Below are 18967 nucleotides of genomic sequence, written 5' to 3' on the forward strand. Positions count from 1 at the left end.
GCTCCAGACACAAGAACTGCTTGGCTGCCAGGAGTTCACCGGGGTGAAGACTAAAGCTCTGCCGATCAGAGTCTGGTCAGGTGCTGACTCAAACACCCAAGGCTTGGGAGAATTTCGAGGCATTGTACAGGAATTGGAGATACTACAAACAGGCTGAGGTAAGGTCAGGACAGGAAGGAACCTATCAGAAATGCAGCTTCAACAATCTGAGGTGGGTAACAGTCTTGCTGAGAATGAATTTCCAGCGGAAGCACACTGACAATAGGAGTTTGATTCCTGACAGGCCCTCACGTCAGGGATTATTTAGGCTACCAGGTAACAGATCCCCTTCTTCATGCCCACAGAGGCTGGTCACAGCTTCCATGGCAAACAACACAGAAGAGATGTCCTTGACTCCAAATGAAGCCTACTACTACACATTTTGATGAAGCCTTTTTATATGAAAATAATAATGGTGGGGGCACCTGGGTGGCTCAGTTGGTTAAGCGACTGCCTTTGGCTCGGGTCATGATCCTGGAGTCCTGGGATCGAGTCCCACATGGGGCTCCCTGCTCAGCTGGGAGTCTGCTTCTCCCTCTGACCCTCTTCCCTCTCGTGCTATCTCTCATTCTCTCTCTCTCAAATAAATAAAATCTTTAAAAAAAATTAAAAAAAAAAGAAAATAATAATGGTGGTAGTTGTGTGGACAGTATTTTACCAGAACATTGATCAAACTGCAACATTTCTCAAAAGGCAGGCTCAGATCAAACAATTCTTGAATTTTCCAGATCTTTAGGTGGATCCATATACCAAAACAGTAATGCTCCTAAAACTACAACCTTTAATCCAACAAAATGTTACTCCTACCTCAAACAGGAGCCCAAAGTAAGGGCGATTCAGAGATCACTAACACATAAATCAAAGTGGACATAAAGTCCTGACTGACTCAACCACCAGAATGCACACAGAAAAGCACATAGTCAATGCATATTAAGAATAAACCTTGAAGGGGAAAATTTTTTAATTGATGTGAAATAAATATTGGGGTTAACCGATTGTTTATTAGAAATTTCTAATTCCCAGGGCACCTGGGTGGCTCAGTTGGTTAAGCATCTGACTCAGGTCATGATCTCAGGGCCCTGGGACTGGGCCCCTCATCGGGCTCCCTGCTCAGAAGGGAGTCTGCTTCTCTCTCTCCCTCTGCCCCTGCCCCCCTCTTCTGCTCTCTTTCTCAAATAAATAAAATCTTTTTAAAAAAAAAGAAATTTTGAATTCCCACTTTGGTTAACTAGACAACTAATATGTAACCTCTTTTAACGTTTCCAGAACATGTCCTATACTCTCCCCTTTCAGCCATCCTTGAGGTCACACGAGCTCCTCTGGTGGCAGGGTTTAGCAGATAGACAGCAAAGGCAGTTCCCACTGGAACTGGCTGTATTCCTCTGGCAGGCAGAGCTGCCCTCCACCGCTGAGCAGTGGTCCCGGTCACTACCACTTTGCTGGGCTCTGTTTCCCTTCTGAGGTGCCCAAGAGATGCCTCGATGAAGAATTTCTTAGGGAAGCAAGACAGTGTGGCTTTATCTCAAATCCCTGCGGGTCAAAAGAAACACTGATAACAACATGACTTCTGAAGAGAGAGACCTATGGAGAAGGACCAAGTTACATTCCAAGTCCATCAGTGGTTCATGACCCATTTCTTGGTCCAAAGACTTTGAACCACTGAAATAACAGTTGTGTATCCTGGTTTGATATGAGGGAAAACGGACACAAAAATCTGTTCTCCTATCTAAGCCTTTTCTTTAGTGATTCTCTGGCAGCTGGGTTGAGCAGGTAGAGAATGCTCAAGGCACAATCCAGTCATGAACAATAAACTGGATGGAATTTGGGTTAAGAACCTGTCTTCTCACTTCATAAAATATGTGCTAGCAGATCTTGCCAAGATGTCTACGGCTCATTCTCACTACTCGTTCCACGAAGAAACAGTCTCATAATCACATCACGATGCCGCGGGGAGCCTAGTCCCTGCACGGCAGCTCTGTGGTCAACAGGCCGTGCCGGCCAAGCACAGCTCCTCAAGGAGCTCTCTGGCCAGTTTTCTTGACTTTGGGGCTTCCATGCAGAGATGATCCCATCTGTACAAGGTCTGGTCAAGCAAACCAGTCATCTCGTGGGTTAACTCATCAGTTGGAGCCATCTGCAATGAGGACAGAGGAGAAAGAAAACTAAAACACTAACCAGACAGATTCATCTCTTGGTCCAGTGAACCAACCGTACCCATCCTTCCCCAAAAAGCAGCTGCATTCCTATTAGCTTCAGAAGGGCTCTTGTTTTGTTTGCAAGGTGACTGGCAAAACAAGTCTGTTCTCAGAGGCTGGCCATCCAGTGAGCAGAGTCATTTCCTAACGATCACCCTCTTCGGACAGAATGGCCCGGAACGCACAAAGGCTACAAATAAGCACCATGTTTCCTGGAATGCCAGTCACAAGCCGGGCGATTATCTGCCGTGGGGAGCGAAGGCAAGTGAACGTGCTGTGGCCTGTCTGCAAAAAGCTCACACTAATATGAGAGCTAGAAACTGCTGGAAGGATAACGCCACCTGTTCTCACACAAACAGCTTTATAAATGGGATTCTTGGGTTAGCAACCTGGGCCCACTTGTTTTTTAATAGACATCTAAGGTTTTAACACCCGATTCTCAAGGGAAGCAGGAAAGGCAGGAACTGTTAGCTCTGCTATATACAGCCTCAAGGCATTCTCAGTTGTTGGTACCTAAGTATTTTCCTAAGAATTTCAGCTCAGCAAAAAGGGAAGGGTGAGAATCTCACAACTGGATTGTGTGAAGAATTTACTATGACTTTTTTAGACACGAGCACATTAAGAAGCCCTGATGTTGAGAGTAATCTATATACTCACTTTGTGTGGGACAGTTTCTATAGACCCCTCAGTCAAATCTTTAATCAGCCATAGCAGCCAAAGGTCAGCTTCCCATCCATCTCCACACTGGGCCTTCCGGTGGGAGGCTGCCCGCCCTGGTGCCCTCAGACAATCCCACTGCCCCGGAAACCCTTCACTCCAGGGCTACCACCTCTGACCGGCAGCTGAGGCAGACGCTCCGGCAGCACAGGATATGCAGGGCACATGGCGACAGCATGAGCTCTCTTCAACTCTGGCTCAGAGGGGCTCTGCCAGGCTGTCGGGGGCAGGGCGCCAGCCTAGGTGGGGCTCCCTGTGCTCTCGGTGTCCACATTACCACTGTGTGGTTTTTACTCAGAATCACAGATGCTGTGGATGACCTCTGTCAGATACAGTTCTGTCTTTGTGGATGGATGAAACTGCGTGAGCCTCCCTGGGACACCTTCAAAGAGTTAATCTACTTCCTAGATCCCAAGTGCAGGGAGAGGGGCTCCCCTGGGCTGTTAGTCATAACAGCTGACTGTGGAGGCCACCTGTCCTAACCCTGTGTCATCTTCACGAGCCAGCTCAACCTCCACACTGTTCCACTCATGGTCTCTGGTCACATGCCTGCCTCCCCTGCAGCCCAGGTAGGCAACCTGCATTGTTGGCTGAGGTGCATCTGTATAGAGATGAAATTCATTTGAGTTCAACAACTATAGAACTGAACTCTCTATTTCAGATGCTAGCTAACTTTTACCTGGAACTGCTGTGGACCAGCAACAAAGACGACAGGAGGAGAGAGAAACATGAACTCAGGACAGGACAGGAGGCAGGACAGAGTGAGCCTCAAGGGCAGGAGGAATCCAATCCCAACACCACCCGAGCTGCTTCTGACTCATCCTGGTCAAAAAGGCACATAGGGAGGGAGCAGGGAAAGAAACCCAGTAGCCAAAGGAGCAGAACACCAGGCATGAAGGGGCAGGAGTTCCGAAGAAGGAGTTCAGTGGAAATTCTCAGAAGCCCAAGGCGGGCAGAAGCCGATTATGGGGGCCTGTGCAGGAGCCTAGGGGAGCAGTTTGTAGGGAGTATCCTACAGCAGAAGGTGGGGTGTGGGACCATGTGGGAGGTCACAGCCTTTAGACAGGGCACAGACATGCAGCCCCTGGGGTCTGTAGCCTCGAGTGTGCGTAGCTCCCCAGAGCTGATGCTGGGATAAGAAGGGTAAGACGAGGGCACTGGCTCAGGAGCTGCTCTGCTCAGGCCTGAGTTCACATCAAAGCCGGGTCAGGGGTGGAGTCCTGGAAGAGAAGAGAAAGGCCTCTTCCTGCTGGAAGAGAAAGGCCATCCCACCAAAGCCAACACTTCTACCATTTGGCCACCACCTGCTCCCAGGCCAAGGAGACCTGATCCAGGACTCCTTCCACGGTGCTCTCAGAGAGAGGAAGTGATGAGATGGGGGTGCTGAGAAGAAACCCATGAGAGGCTGGCACTGTGCAGAGGACTCCTTCCAACTGTCCTGTCTGTAGCTGCATCAGACACGATGCCCTCAACCTGTCATGAGGCCACTGCAGGAAGCCTTCCAGTTAGGAAGTCTGGTATGTTACTAAAAATAGTTTCAAAACACCCACAAGGACAGTGCCAAGGAGGCTCTCTAGACCATGATGGATGGGCTCCAAGGTGCCCAGACAGCTAGCACCTGCTAAAAAGTCAATGTGTAAAGAGAATCATTGCTGTTTTCCCTTCAATGAATTTTTTTGCAGCTGAGCAGACTTATGATATTTTATGAAGATGTATGGGAGTTTTCCACCTTTCCTTAGGCTCAGGTGCAGGCCAGAAGCATTAATGTATGGCTAGGACTGGACTGTTTTGTGGGAATGGGCTGCCTAGGAGGGGCAGCAAACCTGAATTTGTGACATACTCTAGGCTCCTTACTCACAGCACCTCTATGGGAGAGACTTAAGGATGTTCCATTCTGAATGTGGACTGTTTCCCCAAAATGGTGGATATGTGATTGGAATTAACCGGAGGAGCATCCTCTGGGCCACTTTCTTCCTCTCTTAGCCCACAGGCAGGGCCAAGCCAGCCATCATCTCTGTGGCCTGTGAAACAAGGCAAACTCTGCAGGGGCCTGCTTCTCCATTCCCAAGGTAACAGCATGGGAGATGAGCAGAACAGTAACTCGCTGGGGAGAAGGAAGGCAAAGGCTCCGGCAGAAAGAGCTTGAGTCCCAGCTGCCAAACTTGAGAAGGCTCCCTCAGGGCAGAAGCTCCATCCATAGGAGGGCATGGGCCAGAGGTCAGAGATCAGGTGAAAAAAATACCACGACGCTTTCATGACTCAAAAGTGCCTGCTGTTGACTGAGCATGTTGAGAAATAGTTGGAATATCCCATTAGTTTCAGGCTTACATCATAGTGACTTGATATTTTTATATGTTATGAAATGATCCCTGTCATGTCTAGTTATCATGTCATCATACAAAGTTATTATAATAATACTGACTGTATTCCCTATGCTATACATTACATCCTCATGGACTTATTTTTGTTCATTTGTTTTGTTTTTTAGATTCCATATATAAGTGAAGTCATATGATATTTGTTTTTCTCTGCATGACTTATTTCACTTAGCATATACCCTCTCAGTCCATCCATGTTGTCACAAATGGTAAGATCTCATTCTTTTCTACGGCTGTGTTATATTCCATTGTGTATATATACCACCTCTTCTTTATCCATTCATCTATTGATGGACACTTAGATTGTTTCCTTATTTGGCTATTGTAAATAATGCTACAATAAACACAGGGGAGCATATATCTTCTCAAATTAGTGTTTTCGTTTTCTTTAGGTAAATACCCAGTTGAAATTTTTGAGGAACCTTCATACTATTTTCCACAGTAGCTGCACCAATTTACATTCCCACCAACAATGCATGAGAGATCCTTTTTCTCCACATCCTTGCCAACACTTGTTTTTCTTGCCTTTGTTTCTAGCCATTCAGACAGGTGCAAAGTGATATCTCATTGTGATTTGGATTTGCGTTTCCCTGATGATCAGTAATGTTGAACATCTTTTCTTCATGTCTGTTGGCCATCTGTGTACCTTCTTTGGAAAAATGTCTATTCGGGTCCTCTACTATTTTATTTTTTTTTGAAGATTTTATTTATTTGACAGAGAGAGAGACGGTGAGAAAGGGAACACAAGCAGGGGGAGTGGGGGAGGAAGAAGCAGAGCCCCTGCTGAGCAGGGAGCCTGATGCGGGGCTCAATCCCAGGACCCTGGTCATGACCTGAGCCGAAGGCTGATGCTTAATGACTGAGCCACTCAGGCGTCCCTGGGTCCTCTACCTATTTTAAATGGATTATTTGTACTTTTGGTATAGAGTTGTCTAAGTTCTTTATATATTTTGGGTATCAGATCATTTGCAAATATCTTCTATTTAGTACATTGTCTTTTCATTTTGTTGACAGTTTCCTTTGCTATGAAAGCTTTTTATTTTGGTGTAATCCCAATAGTTTATTTTTGTTTTTGTTTCCCTTGTCTCAGGAGACCTATCTAGGATAATGTTGCTAAGGCCTATGTCAAAGCGATGATTTCCTATGTTTTTTTCTAGGAGTTTTATGGTTTCAGGTCTCACATTTAGGTCTTTAATCCACTTTTGAGTTTATTTTTGTATATGGTGTAAGACAGTGGTACAGTTTCATTCTTTTGCATGTGGCTGTCCAGTTTTCCCAGCACCATTTATTGAAGAGACTGTCTTTTCCCCATTGTAGATTCTTGCCTCTTTTGTCATAAACTGACCATATGCATGGGATTATTTCTGGGTTCTCTATTCTGTTCTATTGATCTGTGTGTCTATTTTTGTGCCAGTACCATAGTGTTTTCATTATTATAGTTTTGTAGTATATCTTGAAATCTGGGACCCAAATACCTCCAGCTTTGCTCTTTCTCAAGATTGCTTTGGCTATTCAAGGGTCTTTTGTGGTTCCATACAAATTTTCAGTTTATTTGTTGTAGTTCTATGAAAAATAATATTGGTATTTTGATAGGGATAGCATTGAATCTAGAGATTGCTTTGGATAATATGGATATTAATTCTCCCAGTCCATGAGCATGCTATCTCTCCATTTGTATCATCTTCAATTTCTTTCATCAATGTTTTATAGTTTTCAGAGTATAGTCTTTCACCTCCTTGGTTAGTTTATTCCTAGATATTTAATCTTTTTGGTGCTACTGTAAATGGAATTGTCTTCCTAATTTCTTTCTGCTACTTTCTTGTTAGTGTACAGAAAGCAACAGATTTCTGCATATTAATTTTGTATCCTGCAACTTTACTGAATTCATTTATTCTAACAGTTTTTCTGGTGGAGTCTACGGTTTTCTATTTGTAGCATCATGTCATGTGCAAATACTGAGAGTTTACTTCTTCCTTATCAATATGGATGCCTTTTTTTTTTTCTTGTCTGATTGCTATGGACAGGGCTTCCAGTATTATGTTGAATAAAACTGGCAAGAGTGGATGTCCTTGTTTTGTTCCCAATCTTAGAGGAAAAGCTCTCAGTTTTTCTCCATCGAGTATGTTAGCTGTGGGTTTGTCATATACGGTCTTTATTGAGATACCTTCCATTTAAACTTACTCTGTTGAGAGTTTTTATCATAAAGGGGTGTTTAATTTTGTCAGATGCTTTTCCTACAAATATTAATATGTCATATGATTATTATCCTTTGTTTTCTTAATGTGGTATATCACAATAATTGATTATCTATCATCCCCAGAATAAATCCCACTTGGTCATGGTGAATCATACTTTTAATGTATTGTTGAATTTGGTTTGCTAATATTTTGCTAAAGATTCTGCATCTATGTTAATCAGGAATAGTAGCCTGTAATTTTCCTTTTTTGTGTGGTGCTTTTGGTTTTGGTATGAGGATAATATGCTGGCATCATAGAATATATTTAGAAGTTTTCCTTCCTCTTCTATATTTTTGGAATGGTTTGAGGAGAAGAGGTATTAACTTTTCTTTAAATGTTGGGAGAATTCACCACTATATCAGTCTGGTCATAGACTTTTGTTTTTTTGGGAGTTTTTGATAACTGATTCAATTTGATTACTAGTAATTGGTCTGTTCAGATTTTCTACTTCTTCCTGATTCAGTTTGGGAAGACTCTATGTTTCTAGGAGTTTATTCATTTATTCTAGGTTGTCCAGTTGGATCTCATGTAATTTTTCATAATAGTCTCATAATCCTTTGTATTTCTGTGGTTTTGGTTGTTACTTCTCCTCTTTCATTTCTGATTTTATTTAGGTCTTTTTTTCTGCTTAAAGGTTTACCAATTTTGTCTATCTTTTTAAAGAACCAGCTGTTTTCATTGATCCTTTTGTTTCTTTTCATTTTTTGTTTCAATTTCACTTATTTCTGCTCTGAACTTCATTATTTCCTTCCTTACACTAACTTTGGGCTTTGTTCATTTTCTACTTCCTTTAGGTGTAAGGTTAGATTGTTTTGAGATTTTTCTTGTTTCTTACAGTCGGCCTGTATTGCTATAAACTTCCCTCTCAGAACTGCTTTCACTGTAACCCAAAGATATTGAAGAGATGGATCCTTTATATTCTAGTTGTTCTTTTTTTTTTTTAAAGATTTTATTTATTTGACAGAGAAAGACATAGCGAGAGAGAGAACACAAGCAGGGGGAGTGGGAGAGGGAGAAGCAGGCTTCCCATGGAGCAGGGAGTCCGATGTGGGGCTCAATCCCAGGACCCTGGGATCATGACCTGAGCCAAAGGCAGACGCTTAACGACTGAGCCACCCAGGCGCCCCTAGTTGTTCTTTTAAATTACAACATTTTTCTGTTCCCCAGGGTGTCTGGAACTGTGTGGGCCAGAGGCATGGGGCTTACTGAGGTGGCAGGCTGGCTTTGGTGCCCAGACCCGGCTCATGTCTGTGCTATGAAGGTGAAGGAAGAACATCAATCATGGTGCTCCCCAGCCCCTCTAACCCAAAGAATTGCAGCAGCTCCCCCATTGTTTAGAAGGGCTCTAGGGCTGATTCCTTTATATTTGAGTTGGCCTTTTAAACCAAGGCTTTTTTTCCTGTGCCCCAGGGCAGACAAATCTCCTCATGGTCTCTCAGTACTATCCCTCTCCACTGTAGTTGGGGGTTTCCTTTCATTACCGTTGTCTCCATCTTTCTTGCCATTCTCTATGTGGTCTATCTTCTGTTGTGCAGAAGCTGTTCAGTCAGCCTTCAGTTCTTTGGGAGGAATTGCTCTATAAATAGGCATAGATTCGGTGTGTCCATGGAGATAGGCGAGTTCAGCATCTTCCTACATTGCCATCTTGGACCAGAATTCATGACTTAATTATTTTATAACTGGAAGTTTGTACCTCTTAATCCCCTTCACCTGTTTTACCTCCCCCACCCCCAACAACCACCACTCTGGTAACTATCAATTTGTTCTATGAGTCTGTTTCCATTTTATTTTGCTTTTTCATTTGTTTTGTTTTTAAGTTTTAATTCTTATTTTTTTTAAATAGTTAAGGACATTTTAATTTTATCTATCTATCTACTTTAAGTAAGCTCTACGTGGGGCCTGAACTCATGACCCCAAGATCAAGAGTCACAAGCTCTGTCAACTGAGCCAGCCAGGTGCCCGTTTTGTTTTTTAGATTGCACATATAAGTGAAATCATATGGCATTTATATTTCTATTTATTATTTTTTAAAAATCCTTCTCCTTCTTATTTCACTTAGTAAAATACCCTCAAGGTCTATCCATGTTGTGGCAAATGACAAGATTTCATTTTTTTTCCCATTTTTTATGGCTGAGTAATATTTCATATATATTCCATGTCCTTTTTAGCCTTTCAGGTACTGATAGACACTTAGGTTGCTTCCATATCTTGGCTATTATAAATAATGCTACAATGAACATAGGGCTGCATATGGTCTTTTTGAATTGGTGTTTTCGTTTTCTTCAGATAAATACCTAGAAATAGAATTGTTGGATTGTAAGTAGTTGTATTTTTAATTTTTTGAGGGACTTCCATATTGTTTTCTATAGTGGCTGCACCAATTTACATTCCCATCTGTAGTGTATAAGGTTCTCTTTTCTACACATTCCTGTCAACACTTACTTTGTGTCTTTCTGATAATAGCCCATCTGACAGGTGTGAGGTGATAGATCATTGTGGTTTTGATTTCCGATCCCCTGATGGCTAGTCATGATGAGCATCTTTTCAAGCATCTCTTGGTCATCTGTATTTCTTTGGAACAAATGTCTGTTTAAGTCCTCTGCCCATTTTTTAATCAGGTTTTTTTTTTAGGTTGTGTAAGTTCTTTATATATTTTGGATATTAACCCCTTATCAGATATATGATTTGCAAATATCTCCTCCCATTCAATAGGTTATGTTTTCATTTTGTTGATGGTTTCCCTCACTGTGCAAAAGCTTTTTAGTTTGATGTAATCCCATTTATTTTATTTTAGCTTTTGTTGCCCTTGTTTGAGGAGACTGGTTCAAAAAAATATTGCTAAGATTGATGTTGAAGAGCTTACTGCCTATGTTTTTTCTTCTAGGAGTTTTATGCTTTTAGGTCTTATATTCAAGTCTTTAATCCATTTTGAATTTACTTTTGTAAAGATAGTCATCCAGTTTTCCCAGCACCATTTATTAAGTGTCTTTTCCCCATTGTATATTCTTACTTCCATTCCTATAGATTAACCATGTATGTATGGATTTATTTCTGGATGCTCTATTCCATTGATCTCTATGTCTGTTTTGTGCCAATACCATACTGTTTTGATTATGATAGCTTTATAGTATAGTTTGAAATCAGGGCACGTGTTACCTCCACCTTTGTTCTTTCTCAAGACTGCTTTGGCTATTTGGGATCTTTTGTGGTTCCATACAAAATTTAGATTTCTTTGTTCTAATCTGTGAAAGATGCCATTGGTATTTTGGTGGGGATTGCAATGAATCTGCAGATTGCTTTGGGTAATAATTTTAACAATATTAATTCTTCCAATCAATAAGCACAGAATATCTTTCCATTTATTTGTGTTGTCTTCAATTTCTTCCATCAATGTCATAGTTTTCAGAGTATAGGTCTTTTCATCTCTTTGGTCAAATTTATTCCTACAGGGTGCCTGGGTAGCTCAGTCCATTAAGCATCTGCCTTCAGCTCAGGTTAGGATCCCAGGGTCCTGGGATCAAGTCCTGCATTAGGCTCCCTGCTCAGAAGGGAGTCTGCTTCTCCCTCTCCCTCTGCCCTGCCCCCCCTGCTCGTGTGCGCTTGCTTGCTCTCTAATAAATAGAATCTTTTAAAAAAGTAAATTTAGGGGCGCCTGGGTGGCTCAGTCGTTAAGTGTCTGCCTTCAGCTCAGGTCATGATCCCAGGGTCCTGGGATCGAGCCCCACATCGGACTCCCTGCTCTGTGGGAAGCCTGCTTCTCACTCTCCCACTCACCCTGCTTGTGTTCCCTCTCTCGCTGTGTCTCTCTCTGTCAAATAAATACAGTCTTTAAAAAAAAGTTTTAAAAAAGTAAATTTATTCCTACATATTTTATTCTTTTTAATGCAATTGTAAATTGGACTGTTTTCTTAATTTCGCCTTCTGATGCTTCATGATTAGTGTATAGAAATGTAAACCATTTCTGTATGGTAATTTTGTATCCTGTGACTTTACTAAATTCATTTATTAGTTCTAATAGTTTTTTGGTGGAGTCTTTAGGGTTTTCTAAATATAGTACTGTCATCTGCAAATGGTGACAGTTTTATTTCTTACCAATTTGGATGCTTTTTCTTTTTCTTGTCTGATTGCTATGGCTAGGACCTCCAGTGATATATTGAATAAAAGTGGTCAGAGTAGCATCCTTGTCGTGTTCCTGATCTTAGAGAAAAAGCTTTCATCCTTTTTTCACCATTGAGTATAATGTTGGCTGTGGGTTTGTCATATATGGCCCCTATTATTTTGAGGTACATTCCCTTCTATACCCACTCTATTGAGAGTTTTTATCATAAATGGATGTTTAGTTTTGTTGATGCTTTTCTGCATCTATTGAGATGATCATATGACTTTTATGCTCCGTATTGCTGAATTTGGTTTGTGAATATTTTGTTGAGGACTTCTGCATGTATGTTCATCAGGGATTTTGGTCTGTAGTTTTTTGTGTGTGTGTGTCGTGTCCTTATCTGGTTTTGGTGGCCCCACGAATACGTTTGAAAGCATTCCTTCCTCTTCAATTTTTTGGAATAATTTGAGAAGGACAGTCATTAACTCTTATTTATTTATTTATTTTATTTCCAGAGAGTGAATGGGGAAGGGGCAGAGGGAGAGAGAGAATATTAAGCAGGCTCCGCATCCAGCATGGAGCCCAATGCAGGGCTTGATCTCATGACCCTGACATCATGACCTGAGTTCAAATCAAGAGTTGGTCGCTTAATCAACTAAGCCACCCAGGCACCCCATTAAATGTTTGGTAGAATTCACCTGTGAAGCTGTCTGATCTGGAGTTTTGTCTTTTGGGAGTTTTAAAATAACTGACTCAATTTCATTACTTATAATGAGTCTATCAGATTTTCTATTTCTTCATGATTCAGTCTTGGATGGTTGCTTGTTTGTAGGAATTTATCCATTTCTTCTAGGTTTTCCAATTTGTTAGTGTATAGTTGTTTGTAGTAATCTCTTATGATCCTTTGTATTTCTGTGGTTTCAGCTGTAATTTCTTTCATTTCTGATTTTATTTCAGCCCTCTCTTTTTTTCTTGATGAATCTGGCTGGAGGTTTTCAATTTTATCTTTTTAAAGAACCAGGTTTTAGTTTCCTTGATCTTTTCGTGTTTGTGTGTGTGTGTGTGTGTGTGTGTGTCTGTGTTCCCTCTTCATTTCTGCTCTGATCTTTATTATTCCCTTACTTCTACTAACTTTGGGCTTTGTTCTTCTCTTTGTAGTTCCTTTAGATATAAAGGCATAAAGTTAGGTTGTTTATTTGGGATTTCCTATTTCTTGAGGTAGGCCTGTATTGCTATGAACTGCTCTTTCAACTGCTTTTGCTGTGTGTGATAAATTTTGGAAAGCTGTTCCCATTTTCATCTGTCTCACGGTATTTCACTTGTCTCATGGTATTTCATTTGTCTCAAGTGACAAAAATGCCTCCAACACTTTCATGATTCAAAAGTGCCTGTTGCTGACTTTTTGAAATAACTGAGTAGGTATTTTGTTGAATGTCCCTCAATTGGGGCCTGTCAATTACTTTTCTCAATACTAGACTGGGGCTAGAGGTTTTGGGGAGGAAGACCACAGAAGTGCCACTTTCATCACATTATACTAAGGGTACCTACAGTCAACACGACTTATCACTGTTCATGTTGACCTTGATCACTTGGCTGAGGTAGTGGCTGAAAAATGACTGTTATAACTTATACCTGGCCAGAGATAAAACGTTAGTTGGTACTGAGGTCTATGGACACATGGACATTTTTTAGCTCTCACTTATGAAGTTCATCCACCCTAAACAGACTTGAAATAAAGTGAGGTATGCACTATATAAAACTATACAATAGATTTTGTGCTGCGGTGGGCCCTGAGGAGATGGCACCTAGCACGTGTAACAGGTGAGTCCTCTTCTGCTCTTGACAACGCCCAAGCTCTTGAGAGGCCTTCTGTCTGAACACGAGAGGCAGGACTGACAGGCTGGCTGCTGTGGCCTGCCTGCTCAATGCTGACTATTCTACTAGGACTGAGGAGAACCTCCTGAGTGCTGGCTTCTGAGGTTCTTGGCAGTCCCACTTATCACTGGGACTCCCCTCATATTCACATTCAAACAGAACCTGCCTGGGGAAGGGAGCAAAAGGGGGTTCTCTGGGTGCTGGGACCATTCCTTTCTTGATTTGGTTGCTGTCTGCATAGTTATTTTTGGTTCATGAACATTAATCAAGCTGTACATTTTCTGCATGTATATTATATGTTAATAAAAAATAAAAACTAAAGCAAATAAAAATTCTAAGAGCCAGCTTGTGGATGCTTTTTAAATTTGCTCTTTTAACCATTTTTAAATGGACAATTCATTGGCATGAAGTAAATTCATAGTACTGTACAACCATCACTAACCATCACTATTATCCATTTCCAGAACTTTTTTTTTTATCCCAATCAAGCTCTCCATCCCTCTCCCCTGCCCAGCTCTTGGTAACTTCTAATCTACTTTTGTCTCTATAAATTTGCTATTCTAGGTACCTCATATAAGTGAATTATACAGTACGTGTCCTTTTCTGTCTCACTTATTTCAGCATAATGTCCTCAAGGTTCATCCATTTGATAGCATGTATTAGAATTTCATTCATTTGTAGGGCTTAAAAATATCCCACTGTATGTACCGACCACACTTTATTTATCCATTTATCTGCTGATGGACAATTGGGTTGTTGTGCATATTGGCTATTGTGCATAATGCCATTGTGAACAGGGGTGGCTGTTTAATTCTATAAATTCTTTTACAGAGAAATAGAATTGCCAGATCATATGGTAATTCCGGTTAACTTTTTCAGGAACCATCAAACTCTTCCACAGCGGCTGTACAATTTTAATATTCCCAACTGGAAACATATGAGACTTCCAATTTCTTTTTCTTTTTCCTTTTTTTGAGAGTTCCAATTTCTCTACATCCTCACCAATACTTGTTCTTTTCCATTTTGTTTTTTTTTTTTATAATAGCCATCCTAGTGGGTGTGGAGTATGACCTCATTCTGGGTTTTGATTTGCACTTCCCTAATGGCTAATGCTGTTGAGCATTTTTTCATGTGTTTAATGGCCACCTGTATATCTTCTTTGAAGAAATGTCAATTCTGATTTGTTGCCCACCTTTGATTTAGATTTTTTCTATTGCTGAGGTATAAGAATTCCTAATATATTGTGGATACTAAACCCTTATCAAATGTATGATTTCCAAATGTTTTCTTCCCATTCCATGAGTTTGTCCTTTCACTGTCTTCCTAATATCTTTTGATGAACAAGAGGTTTTTAATTTTGAAGAAGTTCAATTTATCTACTTGTTGTTGCCTGTGCCTTTGGTGACATTATCCAAGAAGTCACTGCCTAATCCAATGCCATGAATAATACTCACTTTTCACTTGGACCATTCTTTATCTCTCATGTCAGCTGGGTTTCAGGAAGAAATTCGCTGTAATTAGCAAACATTTTTTTTTTTTAATTAACAAACAAAACTCTTTGGATTGCTACAGTGAACACACCTCACTGAAGTCTTGTTCCTCTTCATGAGGAAGGGAGTCATGCAATGTAACTAAAAGAGTAAGTACATGAGGACACAGAAGAACTAGCTTTGGCTATGGGCCCTGGCAGCAAGCTATGACCTAGAAGAAGTCACCTCCTTTCTCTGAGCCTCCATTTTCTCTTCCATGTCACGAAGGTGTTTCGAGGGGCAGGCTCTGGGGTCCCAACTGTCAATTTCACGGCCTGTCCTTCCATGTTTGGATAGAACCCTGGTACACATACTCGTCAAAGGCCAGACCCTTGGGCAGACAATCCACCTCTTCCCTGGAATGTGAGTGAGACTTAGCATGCTAGAAAAGGGGAGACTTACAAGGGTGATGACTTCCCGGGCAATCACATGGCCGCCAGGAGCCCAGAGCAGGAAGTTCAGGATGAGGCGCCTGATCAGCTTTTGACACAAAGGTGGTCTGGGGTCTCTGGCTTGGCTCTCTGCAGCTGCTGCCTGCAGATCCTTGGCTGAGAGAGTCGGACTTCTGAACAGTTTCTTGAGGTGGCCGAGCACTGCCTTTACCTCTGTCTGGGAAGTATAATTTCAAAGGTGAGATATGAGGGAAGAGGCAACACATGCATAGTTCTAGGACTGATTTGGGACTTTGAAGCAACCCCCAGAAAGAGGAGAGGACTGGCGCCCGAGGGAAGACAGACAGAGGCGACTCATGTCTGAGCTTACACACTGCTCCACACAAACCCAAATGGGCGTAATGGAAATTTCTTGACTTCCTTTCGTCTTGCTCACTAAGCAGCCAAGGCACCATGCCAGGAATTGACCTTTTTTTTTTTTTTTTTTAAAGAAAGGAAATGGAGAAAAATCCTCAGCAGAATGTAGTCAGATTTTTATATTGTGGGAAAAAGAACAAAAAACTCCTTGAAGACTCACTCACTATCACAGCCACAAATCAATTAAAGCCCCCTGCAACTGGACCTCCACTGAGCCAATGTTCTGACAAGAATGAGTTTGCCTTTTGCCTTTTGCTATCTTTGAGGGAAGGAAACACACACACACACACACACACACACACACACACACATTTGTTTTGTTTTAGACACAGGGACAGTCTGTTCATACATGTTTAAAGCCCAAGCAGAGGTCACAAGTCTATGGAATCCACATAATGGGTTGTTTTTGCATAAAAAATACTTATTTCATGCTGAGACTTCTGCTTGCTAGAAGAATGGTACATCAAGTTGTGACTTGGAAACAAAGAAAAAACTGAAAAGCCATAGATCCAAAATGCCACATGGCACTCATGAACAGCAATGTTCCCTCATTTTCGGAAGAATACTTAGGCCTATTCTGAGAATTCCCATGACCAATTTTATGGATTTTGTGTGAATCTTTTTTTTTTTTTTCCTGGAAGTTAAGGCCTCATTCAATGAAGTCTGTCATAAACTCCAGTACACTAGGAGTGCTGTGTGAGCTATTCTGACCACAGTCCAAGACCGTGAGAAACTGCACCACGGGGCTCTTCCACAGAGAATGGCAGCATTCCAACAGGAGAGGGCTACTCTCTCACCACCTCCTTCTGTCAGCTGGGCCCAGCCTGCCCTCATCTGATGGCGTCTATGGGAGCCCAAGACCCTCCTGTCATCTAAACGGTGTGCAAAAATGTCAGAGCTTAGGAAGTTATGCCTTCATATCCATTTTTGTTCTTGACTGAAGAAAATCTTCTTGATTTTCTACCCTTGTCCAGTACTCCCTAAGACTGGTCGTCTTCATCCCAGACCATCTTTCCCTTTAAATGCCTTCCATGTCCATAAGCTTCTTTCTACCTGACATGCCAAAACTTTATTTTTTTTTTTTAAAGATTTTATTTATTTGACAGAAAGAGAGAGCGATCACAAGTAGGCAGACAGGCAGGCAAAGGGAGAGGGAGAAGCAGGCTCCCCGCTAAGTATGGATGATGCAGGGCTCGATCCCAGGACACTGGGATCATGACCTGAGCTGAAGGCAGATGCTTAGCCCACTGAGCCACCCAGGCGCCCCCTGACATGCCAAAACTTTAAATGCTTTTTCATTTGTTTTTAGGTAAAAGACATAAGCTTTCTTTTCTAAGTAGTACTTTTCTATCCTGCATTATGAAAATTTACATATGCTCACTGCAGAAATTTAGAACAAAAAAGTATTTAACTCCACTACGCAAATAAAAGTTCTGATCTAACTTGATCTCAGGCTGGTCCTGCTCCATTTTCTCCAGAAGAGATGGAGGAAACCAGGTTCACATCCTTCTCGTCTTTTTCCCATGCCTTGTGCACACAGCACTCACTATGCACTATGTTTTCTTACAGTTTTCACAATGCACTGTAAGCAATGTCATGTATCTATGACAGTCTTTGAGAACATGATTTTTCATGGCAGAATGCTAGTCCATGGTTAGAATATGTCACAATTTATTTAGTCAGTTCTTTACTATTCAAAGTTTAGGCCATTTGTAATGTCTGCAATTACAATAATGCTCATGTCTTATACATAAATCTTTGTATGGATCTCTAATTATTTCCCTAGGATAATTCCTAGAGGTGGAATGACAAAGTTAGAGTATGAACCCTGGCCTAATTCTTAGGGATATACAAACACAGGCATTTTTTGTTTTTATCATGATCCAATTCAAAGTTAGCAAAAGAAGATGGACACTGGCTGGCAGTGAACACAGTCTGCAGAGCGAAGGGTGGGTCTTTGTGCAGTGGCTGCTCTTGCTTCCCCACTACTGAACCTCAAGAGTGGTCAGGGGAGGGGGTGCTTCTAGCTACAGTATGCTATCAGGGCTGAGCGATTAACTGGATTTAATGACACCTTTTGAGGAAAAGGCACAGATGCTGTCAGGCTCATTCAAATCTCCCAATAATCACACGTTCAAAGGCAGCTCACAGTTTGTTTCTCAAGTCACCCAAGAGACCATCAAAGGGATTAAAGCTCAAAAAACCCAGGAGAGCGAGAGGCATAGCCTACTAATTAAACTAGGAAAATGGGCCCACTTGCTTCTCAGGATGTCACACATACCAGCGCCTCAGGTTGGGCACCAAGGAGGAAGAAAGAAGCTTTGGGATCACAAACATGAAAGGTGGCTTCAATCACAAGACGAACAGCCACCTCTGACAGGATAGCTAAGAAGGAAGCGAACATGCTGGCACTAAACTACTCTGAGTGAGCTAATCTATTTTTTAGAAGATTTTATTTATTTATTTGAGAGAAAGCAAGAGAGAGCATGAGCTGTGGGGAGGGTCAGAGGGAGAGGGAGAAGCAGACTCCCTGCCAAGCAGGGAGCCCAATGTGGGGCTCGATTCCAGGACCCCGAGATCATGACCCGAGCTGAAGGCAGATACCCAACCAATTGAGACACCCAGGTGCCCCAAGCTAATCTATTTTTATCCAGTATGCCTAAGCATCCCTGGAGTAAGAACTATGCACAGGTTTTATTTAAAAAAAAAAAAAAAAGACCAAGTTAAGTATTAGAAAGACATGCCAATGCAGAACTTTCTAGAACTTACATTTTTGGGGGGGACAACTTATTTCTCTACAGTTCAAAAGTGAACCACTGTTGGTTTCTATGATCGATATAGAATTTAACATACAACCTACCTACTTAGCTTATAAACAATCAAAGTATATATAACAGGGCTTTGGAAATCATGCATGTGCTACATGCAAGTGCTACATGCATTTTTAACATCTACTATTATTAAAAATAAGGATTTCCCTTAATTAGGATTAGGATTTCCCACTTAATTAGTTTGCTATTTTAAAAGGGAAACAGAAGGCTTTCTTTTTAATCATATAGTAACCCTCAAATACATATGTGGATTATGAT

At 41.5% G+C, this 18967-nt stretch overlaps 1 protein-coding gene across 11 annotated transcripts in view; it reads right to left on the reverse strand.

Annotated features, from left to right (window-relative positions):
* Positions 1-738: 738 nt before the first annotated feature.
* Positions 739-18967, reverse strand: part of FANCC (FA complementation group C) — a 299252-nt gene continuing 281023 nt past the window's right edge. For all 11 annotated transcript variants that reach the window (XM_028122318.2, XM_028122310.2, XM_028122311.2 and 8 more), the window contains 2 exons: positions 15472-15678; positions 739-2173 (listed from right to left, as the gene is read on the reverse strand). In XM_028122318.2, the coding sequence (XP_027978119.1) occupies positions 2021-2173; positions 15472-15678 (360 nt within the window). In that variant the 3' untranslated portion in view covers positions 739-2020. The remainder of the gene's footprint in view (positions 2174-15471; positions 15679-18967) is intronic.

The sequence above is a fragment of the Eumetopias jubatus genome, unplaced genomic scaffold (assembly GCF_037043125.1).
Source record: "Eumetopias jubatus isolate StellerSeaLion01/CBP00866 unplaced genomic scaffold, mEumJub1_p1.0 scaffold_15, whole genome shotgun sequence".
In the NCBI taxonomy this organism is placed as follows: domain Eukaryota; kingdom Metazoa; phylum Chordata; class Mammalia; order Carnivora; family Otariidae; genus Eumetopias; species Eumetopias jubatus.